The 18,406-nt window shown below is 42.6% G+C and overlaps 1 protein-coding gene across 3 annotated transcripts in view; it reads left to right on the top strand.

Moving 5' to 3' along the window:
• Positions 1-17,963, top strand: part of LOC132983328 (TGF-beta receptor type-2-like) — a 36,188-nt gene extending 18,225 nt beyond the window's left edge. For all 3 annotated transcript variants that reach the window (XM_061049600.1, XM_061049599.1, XM_061049601.1), the window contains exons 4-10: positions 5,288-5,583; positions 5,673-5,921; positions 6,083-6,196; positions 6,369-6,506; positions 8,101-8,242; positions 15,264-15,391; positions 15,904-17,963. In XM_061049600.1, coding sequence (XP_060905583.1) covers positions 5,288-5,583; positions 5,673-5,921; positions 6,083-6,196; positions 6,369-6,506; positions 8,101-8,242; positions 15,264-15,391; positions 15,904-16,161 — 1,325 coding nt within the window. In that variant the 3' untranslated portion in view covers positions 16,162-17,963. The remainder of the gene's footprint in view (positions 1-5,287; positions 5,584-5,672; positions 5,922-6,082; positions 6,197-6,368; positions 6,507-8,100; positions 8,243-15,263; positions 15,392-15,903) is intronic.
• Positions 17,964-18,406: the final 443 nt, after the last annotated feature.

Raw genomic sequence — 18,406 nt, 5'->3', positions numbered from 1 at the left:
CAAACCCCTCAATTGTAAGAAAAGTCCATCCTCTACGTCTTTTTCCCGCTCCACTTCTCAGAAAATGTGTGCTCAAACAGGCCGTTTGGAGATTCCCCCTTTGTGACATCACAAAGATCAGTGTGAGCAAGATTACCACTAATGTATTCGTCCACATAATGACTGTGATCAGAAGGAAAATGTTGCTCTCTAAAATGCTACCAATAATTTAAATGTAGTCCTCGGTAACAGAGTGGATGGAGACGACACAAAGAGAGAGCCTGTGTGTCTCGGACTGTAGATGTCTACAAAATCATCAGTAATCAACTCGGCTTTCTAAAACCACAAGGAATTCATTTTTAAAATTACGCCCTCTTTTTGAAAGCTAATGGTGTCTCGGTACACTCTGTTCTATATATTTTCATAACTTATCCTTAAAATGCAGATTTTCTTTTCTTTGACTCATCCCTTCAACCTCTACCGAGATAAACTCATTTACTTTCTAAATGGTGTCATAACAGGTAAAGCCCCATTTTACGTTTCATGTTCATGCATTTTATGATTGATTTTATGAGTAATGTAACTGCCTTGAGGTCAGTCATAGAGCCGCTACAGGAGTGTCTTATCACCACATTTCTGCACGCCGTCATAAAACTATCACATGCTAGACATGACATCATCCTTCACCTGTTAGCAGTTACCGTCTCCATATCGCTGCTGGACTTGGATTTCTGCAGGTCTGCTGGCTACACATGGGCATGAAAGCTATATTTGGAAAAAATGTAAGGATATCGGACATCTTTACATGTGAACTGGATTTTCCATGATATCACCAAGTCATTCATAAAATCAGAGGAGAAGACGTCACTGCCTTTAGGAGAAAATGTTTGATCGAGTCATGCCATTTAAAGCCTCGTCAGAAGTGTTAAACTGGAACGGGAGAACAAACTGGTACAGTGAACGTCTGTTGGAAGTGTGCTTGAACCGCCTCGGTGTTTATAATGGCGTCCATGTATTCGCCCATCACCCGTTTGGAGCATGAAATCATGTCTGGCTCTGTCATTTTCCGAAGCAAAAAGTTCCTCTTTAATATCCAACTCACAACTTTATTATTCGCCAAACACTGTGAGGATCCAAGAAATTAGCAAGTGGTTAGAGCATTAAGAGTGTGTGAGTCAGAGATGGCAGTGTTTGAAATGCCAGCATTCACATCCTGAAACACACACACGTACACACACACACACACACACACACACACATAGGCGAGGATCCCTCTATTAGTCTGAATGATGTGTCAAACCTCATTGAACGCTGCATGAGAACACTCTGGCGTCCTGATTGGAAAAGGCAACATGAGTCTATTACCAGTTTTCCTTGGCAGTATGTTTGGTTGTGTTTCTGGCTCAAACACGCACATTTACACACTGCAATCATGGCAGAAAAAAAAAGACGGCAAGGGAATAAGCCTAAAACCTCAAGAACCGAGAAGCAATCCTCAAAACTTTACAAAGTAAACTCATGTACAGACACCTGGAATTTGAGCTGCACTGTCTGACTGGCTGACAGTCTTAATCAAAACCCAATTTACTACCAGGCTTTGAAGTCGCCTCCTTAAATCTAAAAATGTCTGCGTGCATTCGTGTCCTGTATTTTTGATTTATTGCATCCGCGGATTTGCCAAAAGCACTTTCAGAAAGATTTACTCCTTAAAAATCACACACACACATACTCGGCCACACAACCACAAAATGAAGATATTATCCATCTCACTGTGAACATTTCTGTCTCGCATGATCACACAGCAGCCTGGTACATGATAGATTTAAGCGCAATGATCGCTTTAAAAAGAAAGTTTAAAGCACATGAAACAGACAGTTATGTAGCGGTATAATTATATTAAAGTTGTTGCTGTGGGCTGTCTAAAATAGCAGCCACACTTGGCACACATTATATAACGGTTAGATCAAGTGTTGGCATGACGAAGATAGTCCTAAATGTTCAGTTTCACATACGTAGTAATTACTGTAAGTCTGTGATGCTTCATGGTGGCATTGCAACATAACCAGTTCCCCCGCTAGTCTAAGTGAGCGAACACATTGGAAACCCGTGCTCTCTTACCTTGCTTGGGAGCACTGGCCCTGTCCCTGTCCCATGCTTCGGAGAGGTGTGCTTCGGCAGGTTCCAGTTCACGCACGAGCACGAGCACACGGGTACACAACGATGACAGCTATCGTTATGGAGAAATCTGGAGTGTTCTGGATGTATCTGACTAACGTGACTCAAAGTAAGCAACAAAGTCAGCAAAGTAGCTGTCATGTTCTCTGTGTTGTTCTCCGATGTGCAGACGCGGACTCGACCGCGCGTCCCTTTTTTAAAAAAAATTCTCGAGTCCGCCTGATTGTAAACTGAGCATGCTTCATAATAACATAAAGCTATGCATGTGCTGTATTACGATGTTATTTACAAGAGATAGCCGCGCTTAGGCCCGGTTTGTCTTGGAGCAGTGTGAGTGCAGGCCGTGCAGGCCAGCGGGGGAATGGGGGGGGGGAGGGGGGCAATCATGTCTAAGCCTGGTATGGGACAACTTTGCTAGTGTGCGTGCGCCCTAAGCCTATAGCAACATAACTAGGAGTTGGTCCATACCTGCGCCAGCCCTAACTATAAGCTTTATCAAAAATGAATGTTTTAAGTCTAGTCGAGGAGAGGGGTCTGATAACTCTACCTCCCATTGTATATTATTTGTAGCTTTTGTGACATGAGGTCCTGGCTTGTCTATCTATAAAATACTTGAATGTCACAGTTCAACACTAACTCCCGCTATAACTTTCCATCAGCAGCTCAGTTAATAACTCCTATTTGACTTCAACAACCATTAGCATTCTAATGGCCCTTTAGAGGCCGGTCAGTGTTCAACTGAAGAATCTTTTCAGATTGAAATGTGGTGTGAAATGTGAAATGTCTTCTTCCAAGTCTAGTTCCCATTTGGATTAAACTTTAAATCTGATAAATTAGATTTTTTTTAACAAACAATATTATTCATCAATGTATTATAGTTTTGATATGTCTCATAACTTCTTGAACCTTTTCAGGGCTTCACATCATTCTCTCATAAGAACTTCAAATGTGGAAAATCTGAACGCAAACTACTTGCAGGGTGGTTTGACTCCTTCAATAGCCAGTCTTAGGCCTGAGCTCCTCCGGCAAGCCGATGTGGCAGCCTCGCTCAGAAGCATAATGTTCCCCTGAGAGACTTAGTGAGACACACTTTGAAAAGGTAGCCAGTCAGAGCAGACCTCGCTGGGCCCTTGTAGACAGGCTCTCGACTGTTTTTTGCCCGACACTGGGGCTCTGAGGGTTGGCTGCCGTTCTGTCCAGGCTGGCAGTCGGACTTAGAGGAGGTAGTTAATGCTATAGCTCATGAAGCCATAAAGGCAGATCACACTGCTGGCAGTGTCCACTGTCGGCCCTTTTAACTGAGTACACAGTAAGCTGCCTACTGTGATCACAAAGTACAGACACAGACTCATATGTGCATGTATCTTTAAACTCATTTTTACAATGAATAGAACATGATTTACAGCACTTCATGGAGCGAGGAGCAGCATGTTGTTTTCATAGTACAGGCCTCGAGAATGACTTCCCTGTGGTGGGTGTGCTTGTGTTGGACTGTGGCTGTTTGAGTAGTGGGAGGAAATTGCAGTTTGTTGCTGCATGCGGCACCCGAAACACACATATTGAGCTGTGTGTCCTTCAAAGACCCGTCTTTACAGCTTCACTTTGAATCAGCTTCCTACGGGAATATTCATTTAAAATGAGAAGAGGAGAGATGTATAAGATGAAATACAGATATGTGTAAATGTAAAAGATGCTATCTCCTGAGCGTGCTCTCAATCACTTCATCTGACACCTACCTTGTTTCCTTTAAAATTAAAAATGTAATGTTTAAACGTTTAAGACATTAAAAATATCTTTCTAAAAGCCAGTCTTATCACTGATGACTCATTTAGAGGCATCAGTATTAATGTCTGTCTGTTTCATAACCAGCTGAAATGTCCTCGTTGTAGCTTTAAGTAAAAAAGTAATTTGAAAAAGGATGATTCAACTTTGTTCTCAAAGTGCTGTTTGGCCTTTTATTTGAATACTGCTGTTTATTAAGACCAACACGATGTTAGAAAAGGTGACAATGTGTCACCAAATCAAGCAAGACTGACATCGGATGGATTTGTATCTAATCATAACTTCTGTGGGCTGGTTTACAAATGAGACCTAAGTTGTGCCGAAGGTTGCCATGTATGCTAAAACCAACAAAAAAGATTGTTTGAAATTGTTGAAAACATAGATTTAGACCACCCAAACCTGTAAACCCTACTCTACCTAATCTTAACAGCAGCTCCAACAGCTTTAATCACTTTCTCTTTTATAGAAAGGATTTTTAATGTTCACTGGAAAAGAGTTTTTATTTGCTTGTGTTTTAGAATGACTGAAACCTCTTGCTCTTTAATACGGCACTCAACACTTATGTCACTTTAGCTTCAGATAGGTAGCAAAAAAACGTACGCACACGGCGACCAAAAGTGGCATGACAGCAAACAATTATGACTCATATTTTCAGCTGTTAATGCAAAAAGTACAACCTATACACCTCTTCATACCCAACTTTTATGACTCAGTTCAAAGTCTGTTTTAATGTCACAGAGAACCAAATGCCTTTTAGCCTGAAGATGGGGGGGGGGGGGGGGGGGGGGGGGGATTTTATGACCTGCATTTGGCTTAATGTGAATCTGGAAAGCAGTAAATGCTGCTGGGATTGCCCCCGCTGCTTGTGAAAGGTGTATGAGTGATATAGTTCAGTGTTAAACTTGCTTATTAATTGATCAGTGTTTTTGGAGCCAAAATGGGGTTTTTATCTTGTTGTTATGTAATCATTGTATAAGACCCTATGTAACATAGTGGGATAAGTATTTGCATGTTATCCCAACATGGAACATCAAGGAGTAGGCTTGGCATGGCGTGAATAAAGCCAAGGCTCCGGATGTTTGGAGCCTGGTGTGTGAATGAAGCTTACAGTTTTTGATGGAGTCAGTCTTTCTGAGTGTTGTGAGGTCACAATTTTGGTGAATTCAACCTGTTTATGTTTAATAGTTGTATGTGGAAGCAATGGAACATTGTCCTGTATGGATTGGGCTGATGATATGGTACATTTTAAAATTAAACGATAGATATCTATTTGGAAGAACATTGGACATGTTTTAAGCCTTTTGGCCTCATAACCTATTCTTAAATCCCATCCTCTGCCTTCCCTTTCCAGTTGTGGATCCAACACAAGATGATCCGTTGGTTTCTGTGATCCTGGTGAGTCTGCTGCCCCTCGTTGTGATGGGGATCATTGTCGTGGGGATGCTCTACTGGTACCGAGCCTATCGGCAACGCGTGCTCAGCCGAGAATGGGAGAGCAGCACCAAGAAACGCAAGCCAAAAGCGGGGCTGGACTGCAGCGACGCCTGTGCCATCATGATGGATGACGATAGGTCCGACAGCAGCTCGACGCACGCCAACAGCCTGAATCACAACACTGAGCCGCTGCCTATAGACCTGGATCTGCTGGTAAACAAACCTAGTAGTAGTTTTGTAGAACAGCTCGTCTCCAAGACATCCTTCATCAAATCCTAACTTGGCTTCTTATCCTGTCACAGGTGGGAAAGGGTCGATTTGCTCAGGTGTACAAAGGTAAGCTGAAGCAGACCACGTCGGACCAGTTTGAAACAGTGGCTGTGAAGATCTTCCCCTATGAGGAGTACGCCTCCTGGAAGAATGAGAAGGACATCTTCTCCAACACCGACCTCCGACATGAAAACGTCCTCCACTTCCTGACAGCAGAGGAGAGGAAAGTAGAGAAACAGTACTGGCTCATCACTGCCTTCCACCCTCGAGGAAACCTACAGGTGAGACCATCGCCATACCAGAAGTACTTCACTATGCACAGAAAATTTCTGCTCAGAATGTATTTTCTATTTGTATGTTTTAGTTTGAATTTTTCTTTTGATTCACCAATCATACACCTTTTCACAATGCTACAATTTCCATCGTTCCCTCTGCCCTCCAGGAGCACCTGACGCATAATGTGATCAGCTGGGAGGAGCTGCAGGTGCTGGCCAGCTCTTTGTCCCTGGGTGTCGCTCACCTCCACAGTGACCGCCTCCCCTGTGGACGGCCAAAGGTACGAACAGAGTTTTTTGTGCACATGACACAGCTAGAAGAATGTGTACCAGTGCTAAAAAATCTGTACCAACTTTGATAATCACATCACATCTTAGAGGAATTGACTCAATGTCCACTTGTTAACTAAAACCTTAAGAGTTTTAAATCCAGTATTTCTAATGTGCTTTAAGGTTGCCATAGTCCACCGAGACCTGAAGAGCTCAAACATCCTGGTGAAGAACGACCTGACCTGCTGCCTGTGTGACTTCGGGCTGGGACTCAGTTTGGACAGCAGCCTGTCGGTGGATGACCTCGCCAACAGTGGACAGGTCAGATCAATAAGTGCCTCCCCTAATTTTGTATTTTATTTTTGCAGGATAAGCCCCTTGAGATGTACCAATCTCGTTTTCAAGGGGGGTCCTAACAGAAGACAATTTACAACATGATGAAAATTGACAACAATTCAAAAGAGAAAGTACAGAAAAACAAATAATAATGAAAATTATTAGAAAAGACAAGACAAAACAAAGTGGTTGCAATACACAAACAGACAACAAAATGCAACTCACCAAGACAAAGGAGAGAATATGAGCGGATCCAAATGTACAAATACTGACGATCACAGTATGTGTCTTAGCAAGGCCCTAAACTTTTATCTTTTAGCTTGACCTGTATGCACAATGATCCCGAAGCCATTTTCAAATATGCACTCCTAAAAATGTGTAGACAATTTAAGGCGGGCTGCCATTCAAATCAACGGAGGCAGATGAGTTGCATGACAGTTTTTATAACCTAGCAACAGTAACCGCTGTAGAGAAGCGCTCTCAAAATTGAGGTTGTGGGCGCTGCAAGTGCACGGGACACAGTTCCTTAACGGACTGTTTCTGTGGGTCAGAGGATGTGCACTATCGATCAACGTGGTCATTCAGAATGATGTTTGTCCTCTTGTGTTTAAATAATGAGGTCATTGTTAAAGATGTCATTTAAATGTCGGTCATTAGAAAGGACAGCTTTGACAGTGGATACAAACCTAAGTGCTACTGTTATCTGTTCAATGTGTTGCTACAAGCTGTAGGGTTTGTAGTAAGAGTGTGTTATCTGCTGTTATGGTGACCTTCTGTGTTTGTTGTCATTACTTTGGTTTGGTGTCTGCTGAGATATACCTGACCGTGTTTGTTTTGCCTTCCTCTCTGCGTCCCTCTGAGTGTTCATGACAGGAGAAACCGGACAGGTGATCAAGGATGAAGGGAGGGGTAGGGGCTTTGTTGTGACATGCCCCTTCCTCAAAGTAGCGTTTAGCTCGTTTTTAGATCACGTCCTCAGTGAGTCATTGCTACACAGTCCCTGTTGTTTATGATTAATGATTCACTGGTGTTAAATGCAGCAGCGACGGGTGAGACGATGTTGACTCATCTGTTAAATAAACACCCGTGACCCCTTTGTCCACCTACACTTTGTCCTCTACACTGAAATCCTTTGCACTTGTTCATCTGTGGCATCATTTTATGCATTTATATGTTCAATGGTTGTGTTCCAATTTCAATTCCTAGATTCCTAGCTGGTAGGTTGTAATATGAAAACGTCTATGTGACTGTTTAGGAGGACAGCAGATATTATTTCAGCAAGGTTACATAGCAAACTTGTGCCATAAAGATTGTGCAATGCAGAAAAGCAAACTAGAGTTCCTTAAGAGTTATTGAAGTAGATATAAGTCAGATACTGACTTACAGTAAGGGCTAATTAGCATTAGCACCTGGCACTATTATGCTAATTATTACTAACTTGTGCTAAAACATTACTATTTACAAGTTCCTGACGCTGTTTCACATTATCACCTGTTACCTGCTTGTCCAGCACCATGTATGTTAAGCATAGGGTGTACATCCATGTGTGTTAACCACTCCTGGTCACTCTGCTCTGCAGGTGGGCACAGCGCGTTACATGGCTCCAGAGGTGCTGGAGGCCCGACTGAACCTGGAGAATATGGAGTCCTTCAAACAGACCGACATCTACTCCATGGCGCTGGTGCTTTGGGAGATGACATCAAGGTGTAAAGCTATCGGAGGTCAGTACATGTTTCCACACAACAGACAAAGATAAACATGTTTTGTCATTGTTATTTCGGCGCTTTCGGGGGAATGAGTCACACACATGAATTCCTCAATCTTGAAAACACGTTATGAGTTGAGGGTTAATCACAGTGTGCAGGTGCATAATGCATAGCCACACCATCATGGATGCCCCCTCTGCACAAGCTGGACTGTGCCTCCCCTCTTTCGCTTGAAGAACAGGGCGTTTGACTTTCTGTTAGGAAATCAGAACTCGGGTCACTTTCCACTTCACCTCAGTCCATTCCAAATTAACTCTGAATCGGAGAAGTAGCAGCGTTTCTGGATCTGGATCTGGTTTCCCGTGTGCATTGCATGAGTTTCAGCTAGCATCTGTGAATGCAGCAATGAACTGTATTCACAGTAAATAGTTTTGGAAGTGTTCTTGAGACCATACAGTGATGTCTACTGCTGAACTGGGTTTGTTTTTAATGCAGGGCCCAAAGATCATGGCCATTCCAATATTGCTTTTTGACCTTGACCCTGCATAGAGAGATTTCTTCAGATCCTCAGAATTGCTTATTGATATAATGTACTTACACAAGTTTGCAATTTTATGTTTTATAACATTATTCTTTTTAAAGTGTTGCACAGTCTTATCATTTCACAGGCATATCATTTTACGAAAACAATAACATTCAGCTCAGTTTTAATGAGTGACCTGTTGTCTTTGCACTATTTCCAATTAAATACGTTGTTTTTAATGTTTGTCACATACTGTTTTTTCCACATTTTATACAAAATCCCTTTTTTTGTTCATTTGCACTTGGGGATCTGTGTATTAAAGTAATGATGAAGGTTAGTTATCGATATTCAAATTTGAAAAATCCATCAGCCTTTTGCACTTCAATCGGAATCTATATGACAACTTAAAGAGTCCATTGCTCAGAATTGTAAAATTTAAAGGAAAAACTTTCAAAGCAACTTATGACAGACGCCCAGTCTAGACAGACATAGATTGAACAGGCAGCTCCGTATGCAAGATATAGAAACACATGATGTGGATTACACATCACTCCACTCCACTTAGCCAGAACTAGTCAGCGTGACGCTTTTGACAGCAGAATGTTTGCATTACAAATCTGACTTTTCCTATCCTCAAAACCTAAAAGAAAATGTAATCGGATACTTCTTTTTACATTCTTTGCATGCTAATTATCTTAATTAAATCTGCATGCAGCTACTGCCAGTGTGCCTTCATTGTGAACTCGTTTAACCCTGTGTATTTATGTGACCTACAGAGTGCAAGACAGGAGGTTCAGGCTGGTGTTTTTGTTAAGTAGTGACGGTGGGTTTGAGTGTCAATAGTGAGTCTGATGGTCATGTCTGTCAGACGGCACCTCGACCTCAGCTCCAGGTCTGCAGCCGGAATCTTAGGAATGTCTGATATGTGAGGGAGACAATCTCAACCCTGCTGTTGCCCTTCTTTGGGCAGGAAATCAGGGAGAGAGAGAGAGAGAGAGAGCAACAGTTGATACTGTACCTGTTTCAGCTGGCTCTACATGTGTCAGAGTGTGTGTGAGTGATTGTCTATGTTCATGGAGCTTTCAATGTCCTCACAATAATAAGACAATAACAGCACAAAGGTCTTTAATCCTCAGGGTAAAGTTAGTTTGAGCGCCTGTAGAGTTTCATGTTGTCCATCTTAATGCACCTCAGTCAAACACATCTTTGTGTTGCCTCAGATAGTAGTTCACTATAATTTGTATGAACATTATTTTGACCCATCAGGTGCAATTTTAGGGTGTTTTTCCACACATACACAACCTCCTGAAAATCTCACAAATATTCAGGGTGAGCTGAGTGTGTGTGTATGTAAACGGACATATTTGTCACCCAGACTTTTCTCGGCTTCTTTTTTGTGTGCGTGTGTGTATGTGGAGTGTGTCCGAAACGGCAACATGAGCTTACAGACTGGGACACCAGTATTACGCGGTTGCGGAATCATTGCGAACGTACAAAGACGTGATGACGGCTGAGCTTAGATACGGCATTTTTTTGAGAATAACAGCAGTCTGAAAAGGGGCTACTGTAGCTTTAAAGGAACACACAGCTCTGGACTTTAAGTTCAGTCTGCTACGCTACTGTTGAAAGTACTGAATAAAAAAGTTCAGATTGAACATGGATTTTTTTTTCTCTTGTAAGAACTGAAAGTGAAAGCCCTGCTAAATTGATACTATTAAGGTCTGTGATATTCTATCTATAATAATGCAATATCTCAATTCACGTCTGGATTCATCAGAATTTGCGATGACTTGGGTATCAAATGGGTTGATGAGATGGTCTCTCAACCCTCTAACAAAACTCTGGAGTGGACGAAAGGTTTCAGAAAAATTGCCCTCAGTTGTGGAATTGAAACTAAAATTGGACCTCGCATAGACTTTTGTACAGACACACATGGACACAAACTTTTCAGTTTCCTCCGGCCTACTCTCCTGGGAGTAGAAGGAGAGTCTGCTCCAACTCTTTCTCTCTGCCTGGTTATTTCTTCTCTGGACAGACTGAGACATTTAGAGCCAGACAGTCACATTCCAACACACACGTGTGTGTGTGTGTGTGTGTGTTTGTTTATTTCAGAGAGAGGTACATAGAAATAGAGGACGAGAAATGGACCTCAAAAACAGACGCCCTTCATCTAAGCTTTTGTCTATGTCTGAATCGGGGTGTGTTTGTGTGTGTGTGTGTGTGTGCCTCCCCCCGCAACAACAGGGTGCAGAATAGATAGAAATACTACCCTGTGCTGGCGTTGTTGTTGTGGTCAGTTATAGTACATTCTCAGTGTGTGTCTCTGAGCATTTTATGTACGTGTCCTGAATTAGCCTGGAGGGCACGGCAGGTTCTGCCCCTTTCTGTCAGAGGCTCCAGAAGCAAGACGGTTTTTGGCAACAGCTGGCGCGGGGGGGTGAGGGCTCTAACTCTCTGAGGCAAAAAGGCTGAGAGACATTTTACATGTGAAAGAAATATTTGCATTTAGTCGAGGGAGCAAAAAGATGAGCTGTTTAACTTTAATGTATTAGAAAACGATAAGCGACATTAGCACGGATACCAACAGGGAAACCCAGAACAGACAGTATATGATACACACAATTACTGATTGTTTACCACGCAAGTTTGAAGTACACAGTTTAAGGAGCGGAGTCACTCGATGTTGCGATGAACAGCCTTTTAAACACCATCTGTCTTGAGTCTTTTTGGACTAAAATGGAAGTCAATTAATCTGATGCAGCACTGGTTGTGTGTTCCGTCCTGTACTCGGAAAGCAAAATGAAAACAACCCGAGCTGCGCTGATGTTAAACGTTCACAGCGCCGGCCACAAACCTGCAGCTGCAAGCCAACAACTCTCTCTGGAAGTGGGTGGATGCTTCGTCTGCATGGAGAGAAGGGGTTTTTATTTTGATTAGAGGGCGTGTTTCATTAGAGCTTATGCAGCTTTACTTCTTCTTCTTATATGTTTCGTGCCGCAGCCATGTCGGATCAGTCTCATGTTATACGCCTGTGGAGAGTCTAAGATCTTCTAAGACGCTGTGTTTCTTTCGAGATAGCAGATCCCAGACAGTGTAGGCAGCTACAGAGGTTTCTGCTAACCTCCAGGCCACAAGGGTTTCAGACAGATAATCTGAAAAGGAAACTGTCGTAAACCACTCTCCGCCCCATGGATTGGATATACCAGGTTTTAACTACGAGCTCCAGACAGTGCAGGGAAAGTGAGACTGAGACTCCGGTTGCAGTCTCTTGTGAAAATCTGTTCTCAAACCACAGATGAAATTCTTGTCATAGCTTTCAAATGTCCAGAGTTGCTGTAGAGGGCGCAGGCTGGACTTCTCATATAGACGACTTCTCTGTAGTCCCAATATCAGTCGGAAACAAGAGGACAAGTGTAGGGCCGCAGGAGCCAAGTCTGCATCAGAGCGTGAAATGAAACCTTTTCCACTCAGTTATTTCTTATGTATATAGGAGGTGCTCCACCTCTTTTTTATTTCGGTTTTTGTAACTTTCCCCATTTTGGTTTTGCTCGCTTTTCACGGTTCTGTGTTGCAGCTGTACCCAGTCCAGGAAAAAAAGTGTGGTATTTATACCAGCTCCGCGGCAGGAGATCTAGACAGCAGAGAGCTTGAGGACAATACCAGCTCCGACTGGCATAAATAACCTCCAGGGGAATGGGCTGGGCCCGGCTGGGTCCTGTTTTAAAATACCAAAAAAAAAACGAGGGAAGTTCCACATGTAAAAAACAGGAAGTGTGGGCCTGTAGAGTCAGCTGATCCCAGCCCCCCCCCCCCCCCCCCCCCCCCCCCCCCCACACCTTCCTGTTTGGGAGAGTCACTCCAACCTTCCTGCTTCCTGTGTTTGAGGACGCAGCGGTGTAGACCATGGGGACCTGAAACTACTGCAGCTTTTCCTAGATTTCATCAGTCCTGCAAATTAGATAGATGTGCTTCTCAGTTTTCCATTTTAGGCTTGGGTGGAAGACAAAGCGGGTTGTAAATATGCACTTGATAGGTATATGCATACAGTAATAGGCTTTAACACACTCGAGGGGGATTTCAGTAAGGATGGATTGGACTGCGAATAGCTCAAAGAATTGTGCATCAGTTAGGTCCTCTATTCTCTAATTCTGCTCCGTGTCAAGGTCCACTTCACAAAGAATATTGCACTAATGACACTGAAATTGCCCTGCGCAGTTTGCTCTTGTTTCGCTTCTGATTGTGAAGTTAAGTTGTCAGCATTTTCTCTGTGCAGTCGAGTCTTACAGATGTGATACGACTCTTGTCTGGATGACCTTCACAAGGACCCATACGGTCTTCACACTAGTGGACAGAGTGTGTGGATGTGCCGGATGTGTAATGAATTTCTGATGTAACAATAGTAATGGCAGAGTAATATTAACAGACTTTATTTACACATCATTTATCTTAAGATCATGCAGAGGCTGAAGTGCGGCCCTGATCACTGGAGGGTTGCATGTGAAAACCCTTACAGATACTGTGATGCAGTTACCGCCGACGCTCAGCAGGTGGCGGTAAAAACCGTCGTTTGTGAATTTGATGGGTTTTTTTTTACGAGGTTAATTTTGCCAAAGGCACTCATTTAGCCCCAATTCAATACATAATGGCTCATTGAAATGTGCAAACAACACTCGTGCACAGAGACTTACTCTCTACATGTTGTGGTTGATATTAACCCTTTGCGTGTTCTTTTAGGATAAGGCGTCTGTCTCACTTGCACAGTTTATAAAGCTGAGCTATCCTTTTGTGAATCACACCCTCAATGTGCCATGTCCCAGTATGAGCTAAGTCATCAAAAACAACATATTTTGCAAGTTGCAAACTATTAGGCACACAAAAAGTTGAACCAACAGGGTTCCCCCGTGCACGGCCAACCTACGTTCTGAGGTGCAGGTCGGTTTGGGGAATATACACTCCTTCCAGACGTTCCTAAATATCTTATTTCATATAAGCTTCATCTTTGCATATATGTTTTTTGATAGACTGTGATATGCATTATCTCACGTTGTTTTGATGCACGCTATGATTCTCATTTGAGCCTACGAAACAGAATATTCTACATTGTTTGGTCATGTGACCATATGTGTTTCACACACGTGTATGCCCATGTAGTTATGCAGGGTGAGCCTGCAGAAGCTAGAGGTGAGTTTTATAAAGACTTTTTAATTAGGTAAACTGTAAACACAGTTAGCCTTTTCGTTTATTGAGCCTATTTATCCTTTATTTACATCTAGGATGAGGATGAACTGATGTGTTACGTAACATTATCTCAGGTACAAAGATTGGCCAGAGCTGCTAACGACAGCTGTTTGGATGAGAGCAGCTCAACATGTTTCATTTTTATCTAAATGGCCATCAGGGTTCCCCGTGCGCAGCCTAAACACGTACAGAGGAGCATACTGTACCATGAGAAATAAATCAAAAGTCTGTGGCACACTGAAAATAAGTTAACTGTATTTTATTGTGAACACGTTTCAGTTTAGTTTTATTTTTGGGGTGATGTTGAGTTTGAAATTCTTGATTCTGAAGCAAATGTTACTCTGACTTTTTCCACTTTGTCAGGAAGCTTCGTTGAATACTCCCCGTTACAACAGATATTAACTGACTGTCCAAAGAATGTTAGATGCTGCCAAATATATCACAAGCACACATGGGTGAAGAATAATCAGTGTTTGAACGGATGTGAAATACACGACGTTAAAATGGATGAAATCAATAGAAGAAATATTCTTAAGACTATTTTTTGTAAATATTTGAGTATCGTGTTTGTAGCTCGGACAGGAACAGAAAGAATACTTTGCAGTACTCATGTCTCATTTCGCAGCAACTGTGAGATCCTGAGAGCTTTCTCTTCTGGGCTGAAGACAGGCTGCAGCTGTTGTGAGTTCAATTTCATGAGGTCTGGACTCAGTCCCAGAACTTTGTTTTTCATTTTTCATGGTCTCGATGTTAGCCCCTCTCTTCTTCTCTTCTACCTCTTTAATAATCAATTTAGAGGGGGGAGGGGGGGGGGGATAACATTGTGATTTGCGCGTTTTGTACGACCTGATGTTACGAGTTATTGCTTGTAAGCGGAGGCTGATGGATGTTTAAAGAAGCATTCAAACTTTAGATGAAAGAGGGAGCATTTTTCCTACTATGGAGACATCGTAGAAGACAATTTATTCCCCGCTGTCAGCATTATTGATGCCAGAATTGAACACTGGGGTTGAGTCATGTACTCTTTCTGATCACGTTTACTCGGCAGGACACCTGTTTCACTTAGTCACCTCAACATTTTGATGAACCAAACCATGACATGTGAGCTTGCTTTTTGGATATTGTGAAATTAAACAGGCTAATCTACATTTTGCTGAGATCGTGTCTTTACCGGGGAGTGTAGCAAATGACAATGCCAGTGCTGGCAGCATGACATCAGGTGATGATTTGCAGTTCACATCTGAACTGTTGTGTGTTTGTGTTTGTGTTTTGCAGAGGTGAAGGACTACGAGCCTGCGTACGGCTCTAAAGTGCGAGAGCACCCCTGTGTGGAGAGCATGAAGGACAACGTGCTGAGAGACAGAGGCAGACCTGAGATCCCCGACAGCTGGCTCAGGCATCAGGTGAGACACACACACTGAGCTGCTACACTGGAATCACATTCACATACTGACACACAGACACTCACTCTCACATCGGTATGCACTGATAATGATAAAATACAAAAACTCTTTTGGTTTGTGGAGCAGATATTTTGGAGACACAGTAACACTCCTAGCTGCAGGAATTTAGTAAAAACATTGTAACATCTCAAATCAGTGCATGAAACCAGACACAGCAATAATGATCAAATCTGGTAGAGCAACACAAATATACAAAACATAATGGTATGTAGCATGTGATCAAATAAAGTAACAGCAAAATGCATACTTCCTCCCTGTGACATGTCCGTGGTGTTCCTATGGAGACACACCTGACCAGGATGATACAATGCTCCGTTGCACACAGATATGCACTAATAGAAGGATATAGTATTAAAGGGGGCTAAAATAATGACTTAAGATTGGTTAAAAAGCATCTAATAAGTCAATTGAGGGAGTGCCATTCAGTATATGCTCTTCTCCTCACTGTACAGGGCGTGGCAGTGGTCTGTGCCACCATCATGGAGTGCTGGGATCATGACCCCGAGGCCCGACTCACTGCCCACTGCGTCGCTGAACGCATCACAGAGTTGGAGGACGAGATGGACAAACTGTCCAACCGCAGCTCCTCAGAGGAGAAGATCCCCGACGAGCAGAAGATCCCGACGGACGTGGAGATCCCAGAGATGGTGAAAATCACAGAAATACAGGACATCATAGCCGTGGACTGCTCTGTCAGCGACGAGAAGTGAGAGGAAGCTCTGCGTACATGGATTTATCACCAAGGGCACTTATTTTACTTCTATGGGATTGAAGAGAGAAATCTCGTCTCGTGATTTCCAGGAGCTGAGCTCCTGAATCGCAGGGTTTTTAAGTTTTGGTTACAGTGTCATTTCTTATTCTCACCCAGCAAAGAGGGTCTCTGGGTTTTGCTTGTGGACTTAATCGCTTCTATATTGTAACTACTTGCCTTAATCAGCTGAAAAGCTAAAGAGCCAAAAAGCCAAAGTTAACTGGAAGCTTCCAAAGATGTGCAGAGCATGGAGACAGTATTTTTTTTTTAACAGTCAGACAGGCTTCTCTCTTGTTACGAGAAACAAAACAGGGCAATGACTGTTAAACCAAAGACATTGGATGTGCACTTTACCAAATGAGCATTGCAGATATGAGTCTGTTTATATTGTCATGTATTCTGACACGTTGGAGTTGAAGGGAGTTTTCTCCGAGAAGTGTCCTTATGTGTTTGACTTGAGCCAGCAGTGATGTGCCTAATGAAGCTGTGGGCTCTTTACCCAGCAACAGGAATCCAAAGGAAAGTGTGTGTGTGTGTGTGTGTGTGTGTGTGTGTGTGTGTGTGTGTGTGTGTGCTTGTGTACGTGTGACAGTGTGTGTAAAAGGTGTGTTCAGACTAAAAGCGTTGTAGGTTTTTCATGGGGCATGATTACATACAAAGGAAATCACAAAAAAAAACAGACAAATCCTGTTGAGTTGACACGAGGTCATGCTGCAATGTGACTAGAAAAAATGATCAGCCATGAGATTGTGCTGACAGAGACCCCCCGTCCTGTTTCACCAGCAGGGACAGAGTTGGCAGTAGACGAGCGTGAGTCAATAAACGAAACATAAAAAAAAAAAAAAAAAAATATTCTGCAATCAATTTTAATTTTGCCTGTTTGCCAAAGAAAAAAAAGTATTTGGTTTGGAAAGTCTGTTGGTTCTCTTTCAGTCGTTCTCTCAGAGACATCACTTTGTAAGCGTGCCTTAGTGGGCGGGACTGTCTCTCCTTCCCGTCGTGATGTCAGGGCTAACGGTTGGACAGGAAGGAGATCCCTAAAAAAAAAACATGTATGAAACATGTTTGAGCATAAACAGGCTCCTGCCCAGGTGAACAGAAAGCTGAGAACAACAAATCCAGGGGGAAGTTATTACTCCACAATATATTAAGATCGAGCATATTAGATTTCTGCATCTTCAGAATGTCCCATAATTGTTCCTTTAAACCTCATCAACTCAAGCAGAGACTGACTTACCGAAAAGGACGTCAAATTGGTCAACCTTAAGTGGCTTGTGCAACAAAGCTGTGTGCAGTGTGCACCTTTAGACAATTACATGAAGCCAGTCATGACCATCTGTAAGGGCCAAAGTTGATTGTGTCGTGTTTCTCGATTCTGCAGTCAAACTCTCACAGGTGACATAAAGCAAACATCCTCTTCTCTTTTGGTCTGAACACAGTGAAACGTGTGTTTTTTTTTTATCACCCAGCTATACTTAAAAACCTTGTTTGCCAGAAAAGGCGAGCACAATGTAAATAAGACAATAACTGTAAATAAGAGAGAAATCAGCCAAAAAAAGGGAAAGACTTCTTCCTCCGTCGTTTCTTTGAATTCAGAGATGAAAAGTCCTCATGGAGAAGTATTATAAAGCCATTTTCTATGTTTTCTGTCTATATCAACAGGAGTGTGCCAAAGATATTATATCCTGCCTCAATACGGTTTGTGTCATATGTAAAATAGTGTAAATCTTTTATGAATTAAAGATATTTCTGTATACTGAGGTTCTGTTTCTGCTCATTTTGTGAGTCATCTGACCTATATGAGTAAAATGTGACATCACATCTTCGACTTCAGCTTTTATTATTATCCCAAAGGAAATTAGCTCTGCAGCAGGCGTCAAGACACGACGGATACACATAAAACAGCGTCAGAGATATTAACACTGTCACTGCAAACCCTACCCTGGGATCATAGCTGGTGTAGGGCTTTCAGCCGTCTGCTGCCTGGGGCATAATTGGTTGCGGCTGCCAACTACGATAAGGGAGACAAACCTTACCTGCTGCAGCCTTGCTTCACCAACGCGATACGGCGTTCTCTGGATCAGCTCGGTTCCAACGCGTTCTCCTCCGAGTCGGATGACAGTTCAGTATTATGACATAAACACACGACAGACTTTGTTACAAAGAAAACGGGGGAAGTCATAAACAGTCTCTGGTCCAATCTT

This window comes from Labrus mixtus, chromosome 11 (assembly GCF_963584025.1).
Source record: "Labrus mixtus chromosome 11, fLabMix1.1, whole genome shotgun sequence".
NCBI lineage: Eukaryota > Metazoa > Chordata > Actinopteri > Labriformes > Labridae > Labrus > Labrus mixtus.
The sequence above is the reverse complement of the archived record's forward strand: the minus strand, read 5'-3'. Positions and strand labels throughout refer to the sequence as shown.